Raw genomic sequence first — 18,451 nt, 5'->3', positions numbered from 1 at the left:
CCTTGCTCCTCAAAGTGTCAGACCTGACGCATAAGTAGCACTTGGATGCTCATTAGAAATGCAGAAACTCAGGCCCCACCCCAGACCCCCTGAATCAGAATCTGCATTTTGACAAGATCAAGATGATTCATATGCACATTAATGTTTGAGAAGCATTGTTATAACATTATCGTGTTTATTTCCTGGAAGAATCAAACCTGGCTACCTGATTAAATGGCAAAACGGAGTTGCTCTATCTTTATTAATCTCAGTAGAATAGTCTAACCTTTTACTAGTAAGCTAAACCTAGATCCATAGTATAGATCATAAGCTCTAACATGTGCCTTCAACAAATACTAGTTGAATAAATAAATGGATGAATTAAAGAAAAGCCTATACCTAATTTTGTATTCTCTTGTGCCTCTTACATGACCACTCAGCCGGATACCTTCCATTTGCTTCTCTAGTCTCCTTCACCCTTCTGCTTGAACTGTATCCTGGGAAGCTGACCTGTATTAACTATATTTTGGCTTCTGTTGGGTATAGTCAATTGGGAGTACCAGTGGGAGACCAGAGGGAGAGACAAGAGATAGGGCTACTTATTCCTCCTGTGGAGTCGGCACAGGTTAATTTCATCCCTCAACTGAAGGTGACAGCCTCTATGTATCCAGGTTCTGGATACTGCCCTGTCTCCTTGTCCCTTCAGTCCTATGGACAGTCCCTGCTGTCATTAGCCCCTAGATACTACATTATCCTTTGGGATTTCCTTACACAACTTCCATGTTTGCAACTAGTCCTTTAAGTAAACTCTGGTCCATTTACCCAATTTAAGGTGCCTCCATTTTCTACCAGAACCTTGACTGATACAACCACTTGCAATTTAGGGGCTTTGAATTGATGGTGGTAAGTTCTGGTTTCAGGGAAGACAGATTAAGCACACACAGTCCTGTCTGTCCCACTGAATGCAGGTACAACACCTGGACAGAATGCATGGGCCAGCTATGTAAGAAATCTGAAAAGCAAATGTTACTACAGTAGTCCCCACTTATCCGTGGGGGATAGTTCCAAGACCCCCAGTAGAAGCCTGAAACTGCAGACGGTAACTAGACCCTATATATACTATGTTTTCCTATACATACATACCTAGACTAAAGTTTAATTTATAAATTAGGCACAGGGCCGGCCCCGTGGCTTAGCGGTTAAGTGCACATGCTCTGCTGCTGGTGGCCCGGGTTCGGATCCCGGGCGTGCACCGATGCACTGCTTCTCCGGCTATGCTGAGGCCGTGTGCCACATACAGCAACTAGAAGGATGTGCAGCTATGACATACAACTATCTACTGGGGCTTTGGGGGAAAAATAAATAAATAAATAAAATTATAAATTAGGCACAGTAAGAGATTAACAACAACTGATAATAAAGCTGGCTTTGGGGCCATTATTAAATAAAATAAGAGTTCCTTGAACACAAGCACTGCGATACCTTGACAGTCCATCTGTTAACGAATGAGATGGCTACTAAATGACTAACAGTGGGAGTAGGGTAGCGTATACATCGGGGATATGCTGGACAAAGGGATGAGTTAGTACCGGGCAAGACAGAGCAGGATGCTGCAAGATTTTATCATGCTACTCAGAATGGCAAGCAATTTAAAACTTGTGAGTTGTTTACTTCTGGAATTTTCCATTTAATATTTTTGGATGGTAGTTGACTGCAGAGAACTGAAACTGCGGAAAGTGAAACAGCTAATAACTGTAACTGCAGGCCCTCAAGGACCAGTTCAACTGACCTCATCTTATCAACAGAGTAATTAAGAATGGTTTTTAAGGAACCGAGACCTTTTGTCTAGTTCAGGCCAGTTGAGGCCACCAACCCATCAACTGGGCCTGAGCAAATTCTCAATAAGTGACCTTTTTGACAACAAGGAGCTAAAACCTTCACCCTCAGATCATGGTAATACTGCCGTTTTGTGAACATGTGCCCCATGAAGAGGCATGAAGCTTGACTATGCTTGCACAGATCATCAATTACCTCATTTCTCCTTACCTCCAACCATGTATCTCCACACTTCAGACTGCCCTGCCCTTCATCTCATAAATTGTGCCCCAAGCCCTGGATTGGGGAGACAGATCTGAGGGCATGCGTCCCCTAATTTCTTGCAGATTGATCTTGCAAAATAAAGCTACATTTCTTTTCCCAAAAGCCAATGCTGTAATAATTGGCTTTTTTATGTGCATCCAGCAAGAGAATCCCAATTTTGTGCAGTAACAGGACTATTGTAGGTGAATTAGGGAAGAAGAGCAGATTTTGAAGTATCACTGAACCAACCATGTGTTTCCTGTTTTTCCTCCACTCGGGACCCCCTGATCTGGACTCAAGTCAACCCAAAACTCAGAAGTAGAAGGAAAGAGTTCCAGGAGAGACACCATTCATGAACAGAGAGAACTGCAAGAGAAGCCCATTGTTTTGGCTTGAGGAGTTGGCAAGGTGAATACTAACACTCAAGGAGACTGGGGGATATCCTTTCTTTCTTCCCTCCTTCCATTTTTTCTTCCTTCCTTCCTTCCTTCCTTCTTTCCTTTCTTTTCTCTGTTCTCTCTTAGCCCAGTCCCCAAATAATTTTGTGGCAATGGCGGTATCAACAGCAACAGTGACAGAAATAGGGGCCTGTAGATGCCTAAAACTCTGAAGGAGGGGAACCTTCCTCTCCAATCAAAGTTACTGTGGTCCCAAGAGAGTGGGAAGAAACCTTGTTGCTTTTTGACTCTCTCTTTCCTCCCTTCACGTGGTCCCATGCCCATCACACATGTGGGATGTGGATGGCAGAATGGCAACTTCTGGTTGGAGGGTAGTCCCAGGGAACAAGAAACTGGGGAGATCATAGAAAGTGGAGAGCTAAGGAACGTGACCCCATAACATTGTTTATGCACTGCAGAAGTGCACGTGTGGATCTTACTTAGAGAACTGAACTGTGAGACAGAGACCATCTTCCACATCTCAGACTGGCTACTGTGTAGTATGTATGTGGGACATATCTGAATATCACAACAAAGCCTTTGAAAACTGAAGAAACTTTGGAATCTCAAACCACAGAAAGTTGGTTGGAAGTTGTTACTTGAATACAACTTGGTCAATCATCTGCTAAAACAAAAATATCAACATTCTCCATAAGACTCATAGTCTCATATTATTCCAAATAGTCAGCATACAATACATAAAAAGAACTAGGAAAATCTCAACTCACATGGGAAAAGAGAATGGACAGATTCCAATGCCAAGGTGACCCAGATGTGGGAATTATCAAAGTCTTTATAGCAGCTATTATAAAATGCTCCAGGACATAAAGGAAAACAGTCTTGAAGTAAATGGAAAGTTAGAAGGCTTCATAAAAGAAAGAAAAGATATAAAGAAGAACCAAATGAAAATTTTACACTTGAAAAATACAATAACCAGAATATAATATTTACTGGTCAGACTCAATAGCAGAACGGAGATGATGAAGGCATGTCAGTGAATGTGAAGAAAGACCATTAGAAATTATCCAATTTGAACAGCAGAGAGAAAAATGATTGAAAAAGTGAACAGAACCTTAGGGATCTGTGGGGCAAAACCAAAGGTCTAATATTTGTGTTAGAGTCCCATAAGGAGAAGAGAAAAGTGGATTGCAGAAAAAATGTTTGAAGAAATAATAGCTGAAAACTCCCCAAATTTGGCAAAAGACATAAACCTACAGATTCAAGAAGCCCAGTGAACCTCAAACATTGTAACCCCAAAGAAATCCATGCCTGAGGCATTGAGTTGAGGAACTTTGTTTGGTAAATTGGTCTTCTGTTTTATGCTCTGGAGTTCCCTGGTAGGACAGAGCAAAACGATGTGGTCAGTGCTTTCTTGTGGTAGTGAAATCTTCACCTCTGATTAGCCAACTCCTGTTCTGAGTTTCATTTGGAAATGGAAGCATCAAAGGAAAGCTGTTTTTCTTGTCCTTGGGGTGAAGGTGGGGAGGTTACCTTCCGTTTAGCTATAGTGTCTGAGATGTATGGAGATTTGGGACCAGAATTTGCAATAAGAGAAAAAAAAAGCTGCATAGCTGAGTCATTACTTTGTGATAATTACATTTACTTTACCAGATAATTTTCTACTGAGGACTTAACCAAGATAGTACTGTTGTGTCTGAAACCAACAGTAACACCAATGGAGAGAGCTACCCTGATTTAGCCTCTCTCCATGATTCTCTAACTATTTAACAAATTGGCTTGTTGAATATGAATTTGCCACCACTATCTGCATCATGCATTAATACAAAAAGTAAAAAAGACTTAAATAGACTTAGGCACAAATCTCAGTTCTACCACTTAACAGCTGGGTGACCTTCGGCAAATTACTTAATCTCTCTTAGTTTCGGTGGTATCATCTATAAACTGGGAATAATTTAAAGCACCAAACAGAGTGTCTGGTACATAATAAACATTCAATAAATGTTAGCAGCTATTTCTTAATAATATATCAATGTTTGCTTTACCTTAAGCTGTCATTGAAGCCTTCTACTGCATATTTGGATGGAGTATAACCCCCTCCACAGAACGCAAGTCGACCCCCAATGCTGGAGACATTGATAACCCTCCCTCGAGCTTTTTTGATCATCGGAAGCATATTTAATGTCACATTGATGAGTCCAAACAAGTTCACTTCAATAGGTTCTCTGTAGTCCTCCACCGTCAGCCAGTCAGTGGGAGCCAGCACACCAAGAACACCAGCGTTGTTGATCAGACCCCAGAGACCTGGAACAGAGAGGAAGGAAAGGAGGTGTGGTAGAAGGTGACACTTATATGGGCGTCCTTGTTGGAAATACAGCCCCTGCTTTACACAATGGTACTATTTTCTCCTAGTCATACTCCTGCTTTGAAATACTTTGCAGTTTTAGGAATTGGTAGCAGAGAGTGTAGGAGGCTAAATTGAAATAGCTGAAGTTGTGTTACTGGAAGCCAGTCTCACAATTACCCTGTTTCTGGTTCTGAATGTCAAATACTGATACTGTTTCAGTGAGATGTTTTGCTTTCTAATCTCAGATGAAGAGTGAATTGGCCTATTTTTCCTACCTTGCTAGATGGCAAGGCCAGAGAATATTTATAAACTGTTCTATATGGACAAAGAGCAACATCAATCTGCTTCACATTAATTTTTGGTAAAAAAATTCCATCATTTACTTCCTTATTTTATGATGGGAAACATTTAATAGTGGTAAAAGGGTTTGGAATTTAAGCTTTAAAAATGATCTGGAGCCTTATAAAACCGCTGCTTTTGGGCATCAGAGTCTCAACTATATGGTGAAGATGTGATACAGAAAAATCACATACATTTTTTTTTTCCTTTGTGGACCCAAATATCTTCATCCGTTAGAATATTTCAAACTTCACTCAAGCCAGTAAAAGTCCTCTAGTTCAGAAGGCAGCCGTCTTAGCAGAATCTAACACAGGATGAGATCCAATGGCTCACTACTGTCTCATTACTATCTAAGACACCTCTACTCAAATTCTCAGGCCGTTTTCTGCCTTTTCCACTGAAAATGTACAGGTTATGGAGCAATTTTGTAGTGAAAAGTGGGGCCCAGGTATCCATATGGCAATTTCGGGGATTGCTCCCCTGTTTTCCTATAGATTGTAGCCCCAAGTTCCTTTGCTGTGAATGTGGCTACGGTAGCACTTCATGGGAGAAGACAAGGAAAAGTCAATACTTCCATCTCAGTTCTAAATTCACCCACTGGGACTCAAGACTGAGGATAACTTGGGCTGTGTCTCTCATGCACACAGAGAGCTTGCAACTTGGAACTAGTCAGGGGCTATCCTAAGATTTCTCCAATCTTCTCCAGTACACAGCTAGTATTTAGGAATCTTTTCTTGAAAGATCATTTAAAATCCCAACACATTTTATTTAGCTTTAGTTACTTTGCTACTCCCATCGCCTCTCTTCCTATCCCCATGTCACTCACCTTTTTCCCCAACTTGGTCTTTCACCCACTGGGCAGTCCTCTTGACGTTCTCTGGGTCAGTTACATCCAGAAGCACAGTGTGAAGCCTCTCTGAGGTTTCTGCCTTTAGAGCTTTAGATCCTGATTCAGTCAGACAGGCAGCAATTACATGAAATCCTTTTTTATCAAAAGTTCTGGCTGCCAAGTTTCCAAAGCCCGTGTCACACCCAGTGATGAAAATGTACTTATCAGTGATGTTTTCAATCCTTAGTTGTCCTTTATAATTCCACAGAAAACCACAGAGGATCAGGAGAGCTAACAACCAAAATAACATTTTTCTCCTGTATGTGACGGGGGTATTCCTTTCTCAAACAATAAAAGAAGATGATGTCCTGAGTGTTCAAAAGTAGAAAGAAAATTCAAATTAGAACCATCAAGATATTATAACCCGGGATTGATGAACTTGACATATTTTAATGCATTTGAGTGGATAAATAGATAGTTAAAAAAACAATAACTCTTATTTGGTTGGTAAGGTGGCCATTTAAATGCCAAACCACTCCTCTAAAGTAATGCAAAAACTAGCCAAGTAGTATTCAGAGAAAGGAACTGGTAGAGAGAGAGAGGAGCAGTGGCAAAGCAGACAAGGGTCATTGGGTTGACATGGGTATTGGGTTGATGTCACATTAATCTCATATGTGAATTCATCTATCTGAAAGGTAGACTTTCATGTAAATCTTACCTCTTGCTACTTCATGAAATCTAAGAGCAGAATAGACTCAAAATCTATTAGAACATGTCATTCAATTTTGATTGTTCTATCAGATTCTTAATTATTTTAAGGTTTTCAGGAAAAGGAGAGTGTTTTGGTGTTGCCACTATAAAAATAATTCTAAGTTGGTTTCCATTTTCTTATTTTAAATGGTTAAGGTCATCCTTCAACTCAACTCTGAGACTATTACTACTCATTGCAGAGAATATTAAAGTGTTGAGGCCACAAATGAGTTCACCAAGAGAGGGTGAGATGAATGGGAAGAGATTGAGAGAAATGATGGCCAAGGGCACAGTATCGCAAACCAAAATCCTGAATCCTCAAATTCTGTCCTCTCTGGACACCAACTTCTTGTAAGAAAAGAAATCACATGTACAGAGGAAAAAATAAAGCAAATTCATACTTTAAAACTGTGAGGCTTTGACCATAGTGCAGCAGAACTACCTAGAAAAGTAATTTTATCAGGGCTAGAGGGAGCCTGGGGCCTAAAATCAAACAGGCTTAGAAGGCTTCTTTTCTTCTTTCCTCAGAAGCCTGCACCTGCATTTCCCCTCAGCATATATCACTTTAAAAAAAATTTAAGGAAATTTTATTTCATGTACACTCACTACACCAATTTAGAAATAGCATCACGCCTGGGCTAGCAGGCCTCAGGGAGAACTCCAATGGCGTCTGTGTCAGCACGCCCACACCAGGCCACGGCAATGGCCGCCGCCAGTGTCCCAGTCCCTGGAGAGGTCTCACCCCTCACCGAGATGCACACAGAGCCTATTAGGATTAGCTGTGGACCCTGCTTCTGGAGCAGAACTGAGACAAGGATTTACTAAATCTTCTAAAAAAGATTAACTCCTAGAGGCCAGACTGGCTCCCTGTAACTCATCAGCCTGGACGGCTGTGTCCCCAGGAATGCAACCTAAGGAAGGAGCCGGAGACGCCTGGTGACATACCTGTGATTCCTCATGTAGATCAAGTCAACACTAGCTTCAAAGTTTCTTATTTACTCCTTTCAAAATTTCAGAACAAAATCATTAAACAACAGATCAACCTGTATGATGATGCTTGATTTAAAGATTCTTTTTTAATTGGACTTAAAGATTTTTTTAAATTGGCTTTTAAAGAAATGATGCTTCAATATTAGAAGCTTTTAGTGAAACAGTCCTGGGAGTACTAGCAGTATTTACTTACTAGGAAAATTAGTTTTTTACCTGGATTCATTCTACAAAATGGCTGTGAAATCCCTATTTGCTGCTAATAAACACTAAACTATAATTCGTAACTAAAAAAAGAAAAAAAGAAATAGCATCACAATTATTTTTGAATTAAAAATAAACATTAAAGAAAGAATACTGTATTAATTTTATAGTTGTGACCATTGAAATATATTGCCATCTTGAAAGTTCCACTAATTATTACAAGGGTTTGGCTACAAAATGACAGCTGTGGATGAATCAGGCAATTGGATCATTGAAATTAAGTGTAATATTAATTTAAAAGTGTAATATTAAAAATATCTCAAGGAAAGATTTCAAACTGTTTTCAGGTATAAAATTCCATATATAATGCAATGTTTGTTATTTACAAAGAGAGCCAACACTATCACTTTTATGGGAGCTGGGGAAGAGCAAGCCCCCCCATAGGGGGAAGTGAGCAAGAACCAGAGGGTCTTTGCCTGCTTGCTTCAGGTCGGAGCATGATGGTGGCCCAGGCCTCCTAATTCACAGCCATAGGGCAACCCAAGGGAAGAGCATCATATCCCTCGTCATGTAGGAGCAACCTTGGGCCTGTGTTGGCTCTCTCTGCCTGTGGAAGGAAGAAGGGTCACAGAAAACATCACATGTGGGAAAAACTTTATTTCCTTCCCTCATGACTCAGAAAGTTTCCTTGCTTTGCCCTATATCCACACAATATCGTTGCCCTTGATCCAGGCCCAGCCTTAGAATCAAGGAGGGGCCTTGAGGGCCTCATAGAGGAGAATAATAGGACCTGAGTTGAAGTTCAGACCTCATGGATGCTTCTGGAATCATGACTGTTCATGGACAGTGTTTAAAAAGTACTTGCAAGGCCAAGAAATTTTATAAACTATTTCAACTTTATTTTTTTACAATTATTTCTTGGTTTTTCCTTTAACCCATTTTTAAAAATTGTTTATTTTTTTCTGCTTGTAAAAGTAACTTATGCCCATGGTAAAAAAAAATTAGCAAATACAGAAAAATTAAACAAGGAAGTAATGTTTATAACATTTGACTTAATTTTGATACATTTTCTTCCATTTTTTCCCCTCTATATGTAAATATTTCTTTCTCTATTAAGAAATATAAACATACACACAGATAAAATTATACACACACACGTATGTGCACACATACACACAATTTTATTTCTACTGCTGTATAGGGAACAGATTATTTCAGATAAAAAAATGACTCAATGTAATGTATATTCTTCACTCCTTAAGGAAATTTTGGGCTCTGCTTTCATCTTTTTTGCCACCAAAAGATCTATAGCTAATGAAAAAAAGGGTAAAAGAATTGTCAATTGATAAAAATAAGTCAGAAGCTGGGGCTGGCCCAGTGGCATAGCAATTAAGTGCGCACGCTCTGCTGTAGCGGCCTAGGGTTCGCCAGTTCGGACCCCGGGCGTGCACGGAGGCACTGCTTGCCAGGCCATGCTGTGGCGGCGTCCCATATAAAGTGGAGGAAGATGGGCACAGATGTTAGCCCAGGGCCAATCTTCCTCCGCAAAAAGAAGAGGATAGGCATGGGATGTTAGCTCAGGGCTAATCTTCCTCACACATACACACAAAAAAGTCAGAATTAAATATTAAAATATGGTAAGTTTGGGGAAACTAGTTGATTCTTGTGGTATAGCTGTGACTATTTCTAAAGTAGTCAAGTTTTTAGACTATCATGGTTTAATAATTTGGTATAACTTCCGCAAATTTTTCTTGTGTAGGAGTTATTGACTTATTGCAAATCAATGTCCGTGTAGCAAGATTCCCCCTTCTCAAATATTTACATCAAAAATGTATAATTTTGAGGGAGGGGGTTGGTGTAACTAACTCTTGCAACATTACGTATTTAGACATTTTAAGGAAATTTTAAGGGATATATTCCCCACATGGATTCTGTAGCCTTCATTGCAATCCAAACTCCCATGGGAGTTATTTGAAGGAGGTGAATATTCATGGGGTTTAATGTTCCCTAGAGCAGAGAGTGAAAGTTTCTGTGTTGTCTTGTTTTGCCAGGGGCAAGCACAAGCGAAGTAATATTAAACAACGGCTTCCATTAGTGAAGCCCTCCTTGCTGCATGTTTACATGAAGGTCTCATTTGATCCTCTACAGCCTTTGAGTTAGACAGCGCATATCAGTTGCCTCATTTTATAGAAGAATTAATATGTCGCCTAATAAATGTAAAAGGAACGATGGAATTAGAAAATCGCCATTTGGCAACTGACATAGTAACAATTGTTTCAGGCAAGATTGATCCATGGATCCTAAAACTAGTGGATGAAATTCTGATGAGAAACAATAATTACAGAATCTCAAAGAATCTCCCCATAAGATACATACTAATTCAAAAAAGAGCAATAGTAATTTCACAGTGGAGCAGTCTGACAGATACCACCTTAACCAAGTGATAACAATTAACATCACTCTCTATGGGATAAACCAACATCATGTGTACAGTAGAGTGGGAAGGACACAGCAGCACTTCTGTGCATAACCAGAAGCTGTGCCTTCCAATTCTATACAATATATGGCCTGTACTCTTCAAAAATGTCAGTCATGGAGGAAAAGAAAGACTGAGAACTGTTCCAGATTAAAAGAGACTAAACAGATGTCACAACTCAATGCAACATATGATCTCGGACCGGAAAACCATTTTTTTTTCTTTTTCCAGAAAGAATATTATTAAGTCAACTAGTGAAATTTGAGTGAAATCTGTAGATCTGAAAAATAATATTGCATTAGTATTAATTTCTCAATTTTGATAATTATACTATGATTAGGTAGAAAATGTCCTAATTTTTAGAAAACACACACTGAAGTATTTAAAGATTATTAAGGAGTACCATGTCTTCAACTTATTCTCAAACCATTCAGAAAATAATAATAATATGTATATAAATAAGCATATTAAAAACACATATATATGTATATAAAGAGAGAATGAGAATGTAAATGTGGTAAAATGTTAGTAGTTGTGAATCTGGATTGTACTACTCTTTTAACTTTCCCCTAACTTTGAAATTATTTCAAAATAAAAAGTTAAAAATTTGGCAAGAGAAAATAAGACATTTGTTTTTTTTCCTGAGAAAAGGCTTCATTGGACTGCTTTGGGTTCCATGCACGTAATAGGTAAGAACCCCAGGACTTCAGAATCTAGTGACCTTGGACACCAAGTTTTCTACCTCCTACTCTTTGGTAAGTTCACCTTCACAACCACTGGAGAAAAACAAAAACTCAAACCAAAGCAGTCAGACTGCCTCTTCCCTCCTTATCCTCTTCATCTCCCTCTCAACCTCCTCCTTCCCTAGCCAAACCCATTTTTCCCTGGTGACAACAAACAGAGGAGCTTTCTAGTTGTTGAGGATGGGCTCACATTAAAATGTGTTGTCTTCATTAGGTACACCTCTGGGGTGAGCGTCATTTCAAATGCTGGTGTCCCAGCCTGTGGCTTGAATCCAAGGGACTGCCAACTTTGACCTAGAGTTTTGCAAACCCTTACCCCAAATATTATTGTCCAAAAATATTGGTTCTTCTTCAATCCCTAAGGTTCACATTCCTCTAGGTCATTGGACAAAGTCAGCCACAAACCAATACATACCTTGACCTCTAATAGTATTTTAGCCAAGAGGCTACCTCTGAACAGCAGCCCTTGGTCAGAGTCATTGGGAACATGACCCGTACACAGAAGCTGATCGATGGCTGATTGGTTCATTGACCACCGAGAAGTAAATGAGTTACAGCAAGTAATAGGGTTGCTTCAACCATTCTCTGCCAGCTGTGGTCACCTCCACGTGGCTTCTGGAACCAACAATTCAGAGACTCAGGGCACTGACCTTAGTTGCTTGGGTTGTTTGCTTCTCTGTTGTGTCTTCCAATTTATCTCACAACAAACTGCTTAGCAGGGGATCTCTTGGCTCAAGGCAAGATGCACCTCTGACTATAACAGTCTGCTTAGCACCCAGTGGCTGTGATCCTCGGGGCGCATCCAGGCTCAGAACAGAGGAAGGGAAAGCAGATCTGCAGCGCCTACACCGCTGTGCATGAGAATGGGTGCAATTCTAAATGTACATCCTCTGAACTGGTCATGGAGGTTTTTCTTAATCCAAGAATAAACACTAGCCACTTTGCTAGTAAAAATATGGGAAGCAAGGACCGAGGCCAAACACACAGACACATACATACACATGACAATAGGGCAGGGGTCAGGAGCCCAGGCCTCAGAACAGGTAGAGGTGGTAGAAGTTCACTCTCAGTTCCTCTCTCATCAGAGGGCCTTTGGGTAAATTATTTATCTTTTCTTAGCCTCTATTTTCCTATCTGTAAAATAGAGATCATAACATCTACCTTGGAGAGTATCTGGTAAAATAAAGTTAATGCCTGCTACACAGGAAGAACCTTCTCATTATGGCAGGATCAATCACTGTCACTTTGTCAGGTCTGCTCTATGTATTGCTCATATCTAGGCATGGGTTTCTAAACCTCGGTACTTTGGATATTTTGGCCCAGATAATTCTTTGTTACAGGGCCTCTCCTGTGTATTGCAGGATGTTTAGCAGCACCCACGGCTTCTACCCCTAGATGCCAATAGCATCCCCCCCCCAGTTGTGACAACCAAAAATGTCTCCAGACATTGCCAAATGTCCCCTAGAGGGCAAAATCACCTCCAGTTGATAACTACTGACCTACAGCTTCCTTGTCTTGGGAGGTCGAGAACATCACAGCCCCCAGAACTACTTGTTCTGGGAACTCAGTCGTTGGTTCCTTGATAGTGCCACATTGATGAGAGTTTATTTTATTTATTTATTTATTTTTTGCTGGGAAAGATTCACCCTGAGCTAACATCTGCTGCCAATCTTCCTCTCTCTCTCTTTTCTTTTTCTCCCCAAAGCCCCAGTACATAGTTGTATATTCTCATTGTAAGTCCTTCTAGTTCTTCTATGTGAGCCCCTGCCACAGCATGACTACTGACAGACGAGTGGTGTGGTTCCGCACCCAGGAACTGAACCCGGGCTGCTAAAGTGGACCTCGTCAAATTTTAACCGCTAGGCCATCAGGGCTGGCTCAAGAGTTTACTTTTTTTATAGCCTTAACAAAAAAGTTTTATTACTTATAAATATTGCTCATATCCTGCTGCTGTAAGCATTAATTTCTATGATTTAAAAAAATGCCTTTTTGTCATCAGGAGGATAGGAGACAATGAATAAAGCCAAATTCATGTACAACACACTTGTGAATTTAGAAACTATTAAATTAGCACTCACAGCATTTGTGAGGCCTAAATTCTGGCTGGCTTTTTTGAGTTTGGGCCACTACAGACTCCCCTGGGGGTGCCATTTAGATGGGTGGCCAGTTGACTCTACAGAATTCAGAATGTGCTCCTAGAAAACCCCTGGTCCTTGAGATTCCCAGTTGACCCTGTGGGGGATCAGAATTGGCCACCCCAAAATGTGTTTCTTTCCCTTGATTATTTTTAAGAACAAAAGACTCTGAAAGAAACTTTGGCCTTCCCCCCAACTGCCTAAAAGAATTTAAGATAGAAGGCCTGTTCCAGGAAGGAGCTAACACCATGAGGTAACTATAGTATAATGTAAAATAGGTGTGATAAGAAAGGCACCAACAAACCCATCTTATGGAAATTCTGTCTCTTGGGCCACATTCTCAAACATTTGCTTTTCCATTTCCACGTGAATTGCCTTCCTTCCCTCTGAAATCCCAAACCCCTACCTCCAACATTCTCCTTTGTCTTTAGCTGAAGATAGTATTTAAAATGAGAACCTCTGCCATTTTGAGGAGTTAACCAGTTTTTCCTGGGTCTCTCCCCTGTATACATGTTACAAAGCTTTGTTTAATTTTCTCCTGTTATTTTGTCTCATGTCAATTTAATTCATAGCCCAGCCAGAAAGGGCCCAGAGAGGGTACAGGATACATCTTCCTCCCGTACAACCCAGTCAGGTAGGAATGAGATTACTCTGCTGTGGTTTATTGAGTGCTTACCATATTCCAGGCCCTCTGCTAGGATCCATAAATATTTATCTCATTTATACCTTACAATGAAATTATCTCCATTTTATAGATCAGGAAACAAATTCAGAAATGCAGGTTGATTGGCTCAAGTTACAATTGTAGTGCTGTTTTAGGGACTGATACCCAGGTCACTCTGATGCCACCATCCATGCTTTAATTCTCTGCTCCACAGCTGCCTGGATTCCCACTCAACTCTGGGGGTCTGGGCTATGCAGGCACTTCTCTACACCACTAGTGCCTTGTGTGATACTTGGCAGTAAGAAATTAAATGTTGTGGGAGGAAAGAAGAAAGATCGGAAGAGAAGAAGTTTCCACTCTAACTCCAGGGTTCTGGTGATAATTGGATTAGTCTTTCAGCCTTTTGAATCATCAGGGCAGAAGGATAGTAATAATCATCATCATAATACAATATTCACACTTCCAATTTAGATAACTTTAAAAAGTTTTGAGGGGCCGGCTCCGTGGCGTAGCGGTTAAGTGTGCGCGCTCCGCTGCTGGCAACCTGGGCTCGGATCCCGGGCGTGCACTGATGCACCGCTTGTCATGCCATGCTGTGGCTGTGTCCCATATAAAGTGGAGGAAGATAGGCACAGATGTTAGCCCAGGGCCAGTCTTCCTCAGCAAAAAGAGGAGGATTGGCATGGATGTTAGCTCAGGGCTGATCTTCGTCACACACACACACACAAAAAGTTTTGAAAAGTGTTCAAGCAATAGTTATCTCATTTAATTGTCAAAATATTACTGTGAGCTAAGAAGGGTAGGTATCATACCTAAGGTCATGTGCCAGAGAGTGGCTAGACTAAAATTTCGATCTCTGAACTCATAAACCGGTTAAAAAGAGAAGGAAGAACTGCAAAGAGATTAACTGTTATCAGTCAATAGAAGGAATGAAAATAATTTTTCAAACTTCCCTACCATGCCACAAAGATTCGAAAGGAACCAAGAAAGGCGAACTAATTTTCTCTTTCAGTTGCCATACAAAAATGCTTAAAAGTAGTAACTGTCTGTGGCTATAGGAAAATATTGCAACTCGATTGCTATCCTTGCTCACTTCTGCTTTTTTTAGTCTTCTCTTCCTGGATTTGTTTCCCTAGTAAAAAATCTAAAATAAGATCCTTTGTTTCCCTTCCCTTATTCATCTTTCTCTGCCCTTTAAAAATAAATGACACAGGTTAAAAAAAAAAAAAAAAGAACAGAAAGTAATGTCAGTCTTTCATTGTCATTGTTCATATACTTTTTGTAAGAAATGTGGAGTCCTTTCTAGATACCTCTTCCCACATGACTTGATTTTATTTCCACCTAACTCCATCAAGGGCTTTATTTTAGAAAGCAATACCAAAACTAGTCAATCACCCTGACTGAAAGGAGTATGTAGAATCTTTATTTACTTTCAATTTGTTGCAATCCTGGCCTAAGTTGAATCAACAACTAAGTTGTTCATCCAAATACATCAAATAGAGAGCATTTAGCAATAGCTTTCTAAAACATTTTCTTTCTGAGGTTCTCTTGCACAAGCTTTCTTAATATTGACAGCAGTCTGCACGTCTGTCCCTTGTACATTTAAATATCGTAAACCTGGTTAACTTACACCAAATTCCTTTTTATTTTTACGTATTCATTGAAGTAGGAAATTGTGTTACTTCTTAACCCAAGTGGCCCTTCAGAGATTTCTGCTGAACCTTTTTTAAGAAAAATGAACTTTTGGCCCTAATGACACAAGCTAATTCATATGACTAATGAATTATGTTTCTGTGGAAAAAAGGTTCAAGTTGGGCACCTAGAAATCTAAAAAAAAATTTTAAATGGAGCCAAAGGATTCTACATGAAATATGCTTACATTAAGCAACAAATGCTCCTTTGAAGGTCTGATTAAAATAATAATAACAATAATAATGATTATGATGCTGCTGATGGTATAGTTGAGATGGTATTCATCATCACGGGACTGTAAGTTCCCTCACTGAATGGGATGAAGGAACTCCTCCACTGGTTACATTTCCCTTGAATCCTGCTTCCTGCAGGAGGGAACGGGCCCATGGTACCCTGCTTTGTGTAGTGGGGCAGTGAGGTGCGGAGAAGCATATGTCTCCTCTGCAGGCTCGTTAAGACAGTCTCCTAGCAGAGGTGTGCCAGCTCGCTCGTTTGTAGGGAAGGCCTGATGGATTTACGTTTTGCATTTTTTAGTTCTAAGGATAAAAGTATCTCTGATTTTCTTTCACCTTCTCTCAAAACTTTTTAATTATAATTCACTATAACATCCATAATTATAAATTAATTAATTAATATTCCCAGTCCCTCCTAGGTATATTATTTTGCCAATATGTTTTCTGACAGTATTGGCAGGTTAAGAATTATTCTTAAAGCCATGGTTACTTTACTTATGTCCCTGAATAAAAATTGCTAACTGGAAGAGATTATACAGTGTATATTATTATAGCTTATAGTTATAAGGCTTCAAAGAAAGCTTAGAATATAGAAAGAATGTTATGTGTAGAAGCAAAAAGTGTGTTCTAACCTTCAGTGTATTTCTTTCAGTCGTGGTTATCTTTGAGGCATAAGAAAAGGTCTGAGTTTTTAAAGAAGTTACCTTAAGAAACTAACATTTGCAATAAGAGTTTTAAGAACAAGTTCCGTTTTCCCCATTTGAAATGTATGAAACAGTAATGTTTTTCTTGTATTTAAACATTGAGTCTTGTTCTAAATATTGGGCACACCTTTCAAATATTGGTAAAGCAGGTGGACAAACAGATCAGACCTGCAGTTGGCAACAGATCTGTTGTTCCAGAAAGAAACTCAGCTAAGATTCCTCTATGTGAAGCCCCTCCCCACTCCAGCTTCCCATTAATTATAAGACTCACAGATCGGTTGAAAAGGCACAGAGAGAATAACCAGATATAAATTTAATTGTAACTCTAGCACTAAAGAACATTCAAAGGGAGACCTGGGGAAGTTCAAGGCAAGGCCCTGGGTGACATTTCGATCACTTCTGTGGTGAGATGGGCCCAGTGCTCATCACAGCCTTCTAACATATTATTATTATTTTTTTATAGTGACAGTTGACCACAATATGAAGGACAACTTGATTAATTCTGTAAGAGTGAGGAAAATCAAAGACAGTTGGAAGATTGACATAAGAAATGAAGGAATAAATGACAAAACTCGGTCATTAGTTACCTTATTAAAGATGAACTGGGACACAGGAGCTGCTGTGGACTTGCTGGGCTGATTGCGACCTGCCCGCTGTGCTGGGGGAAGGAAGAGTTGTGCCACCCTGACCTCGCTGATCCTCTCGTGGTGGAGGAGACTGGGCCTCTGTCAAGCTTTGAGCACCTACATATGTGAGGAGTCCTCAGGTTCCCAGGCTGTGAGTCACCCTCATTGTGACACTGGGCTATGACTAAATATCTCTTCAATGGATAAAGGAAGCCAAGAAGCTGTTGATCACGTGTTTCCAAAGAAGTCGCACTATCTTTAGTAAATTAAATTTAGCAACTTTTATTTTTATTTTTTTCCAGTTATCAATATATCTTGGAGACTTTGTTTTTTATTTGTTATTTGTTATTTTTATTATTATGGGTTTTTTTTTGAGGAAGGTCAGCCCTGAGCTAACATCCATGCCAATCCTCCTCTTTTTTAGCTGAAGAAGACAAGCCCTAAGCTAACACCTATTGCCAATCCTCCTCCTTTTATTTTCCCCTTTTATCTCCCCAAAGCCCCAGTAGATAGCTGTATGTCATAGTTGCACATCCTTCTAGTTGCTGCATGTGGGACACAGCCTCAGCATGGCCGGAGAAGCAGTGCGTCGGTGCACGCCCAGGATCCGAACCCGGGCTGCCAGTAGCGGAGCACGCGCACTTAACCGCTAAGCCGCGGGGCCAGCCCCAAATTTAGCAACTTTTAGAACAGACTTAAAAATGATCAATAATGTTCCTTTAACTGTGGGTACAGTCTGTTGACCAAATTCAGCAGCAGAAATAATGTAACATGGACACATTTTGTAAACTGCCTGGTACATTGTTTTAATCATTTAATTTTTAAATTATGGTTATTATTCATGATCACTAGTTTTTTTTTTTTTCTTCCCGTTAATATGCCTCTGCTGATTCAGTACTCCTTCCCTCCTAAGGGAGTAGGTAGGGGAAATCTGTCTCTGATGATTCTTTTTAGCACTTTTTAAAACATTAGAAAGCAAGGAGATCAAAATAATTTAATGAAACGAGGTTTTAGACTTATTTATGAGTCTTAATTTGTATTTTAAGGTATGACAAAGAGACTTTACTGAAGTGGTTTCTAGAACTGAGACCACTGAGAATAGGAAAGGATACCCCCTTCCTTCCCAGAGTTGGTCTCAGAGCTTATCACAATCCTTGCAGGACATTTGGTCCTCAAAGGACCAAATGTCTGCTAATCTATCACTATTGACTTGGCATGTCCTGGGATTGCAATGGAAAGTATTGCAGCTGCAGATGACTAGGGGGAAGA

General features: G+C 40.0%; 1 protein-coding gene across 1 annotated transcript in view; it reads right to left on the bottom strand.

The window, feature by feature from the left end:
* Positions 1–17,266, bottom strand: part of DHRS9 (dehydrogenase/reductase 9) — a 28,942-nt gene extending 11,676 nt beyond the window's left edge. The window contains exons 1-3 of the mRNA XM_014785876.2: positions 17,144–17,266; positions 5,966–6,336; positions 4,499–4,757 (exon numbers count right to left, since the gene is read on the bottom strand). Coding sequence (XP_014641362.1) covers positions 4,499–4,757; positions 5,966–6,278 — 572 coding nt within the window. The 5' untranslated portion in view covers positions 6,279–6,336; positions 17,144–17,266. The remainder of the gene's footprint in view (positions 1–4,498; positions 4,758–5,965; positions 6,337–17,143) is intronic.
* Positions 17,267–18,451: the final 1,185 nt, after the last annotated feature.

The sequence above is a fragment of the Ceratotherium simum genome, chromosome 9 (genome assembly GCF_057802395.1).
Source record: "Ceratotherium simum simum isolate JZ-2026a chromosome 9, ASM5780239v1, whole genome shotgun sequence".
NCBI classification, from domain to species: Eukaryota; Metazoa; Chordata; class Mammalia; order Perissodactyla; family Rhinocerotidae; genus Ceratotherium; species Ceratotherium simum.
Note: the sequence above shows the minus strand (reverse complement) of the source record. Positions and strands in the feature narration are given on the sequence as shown.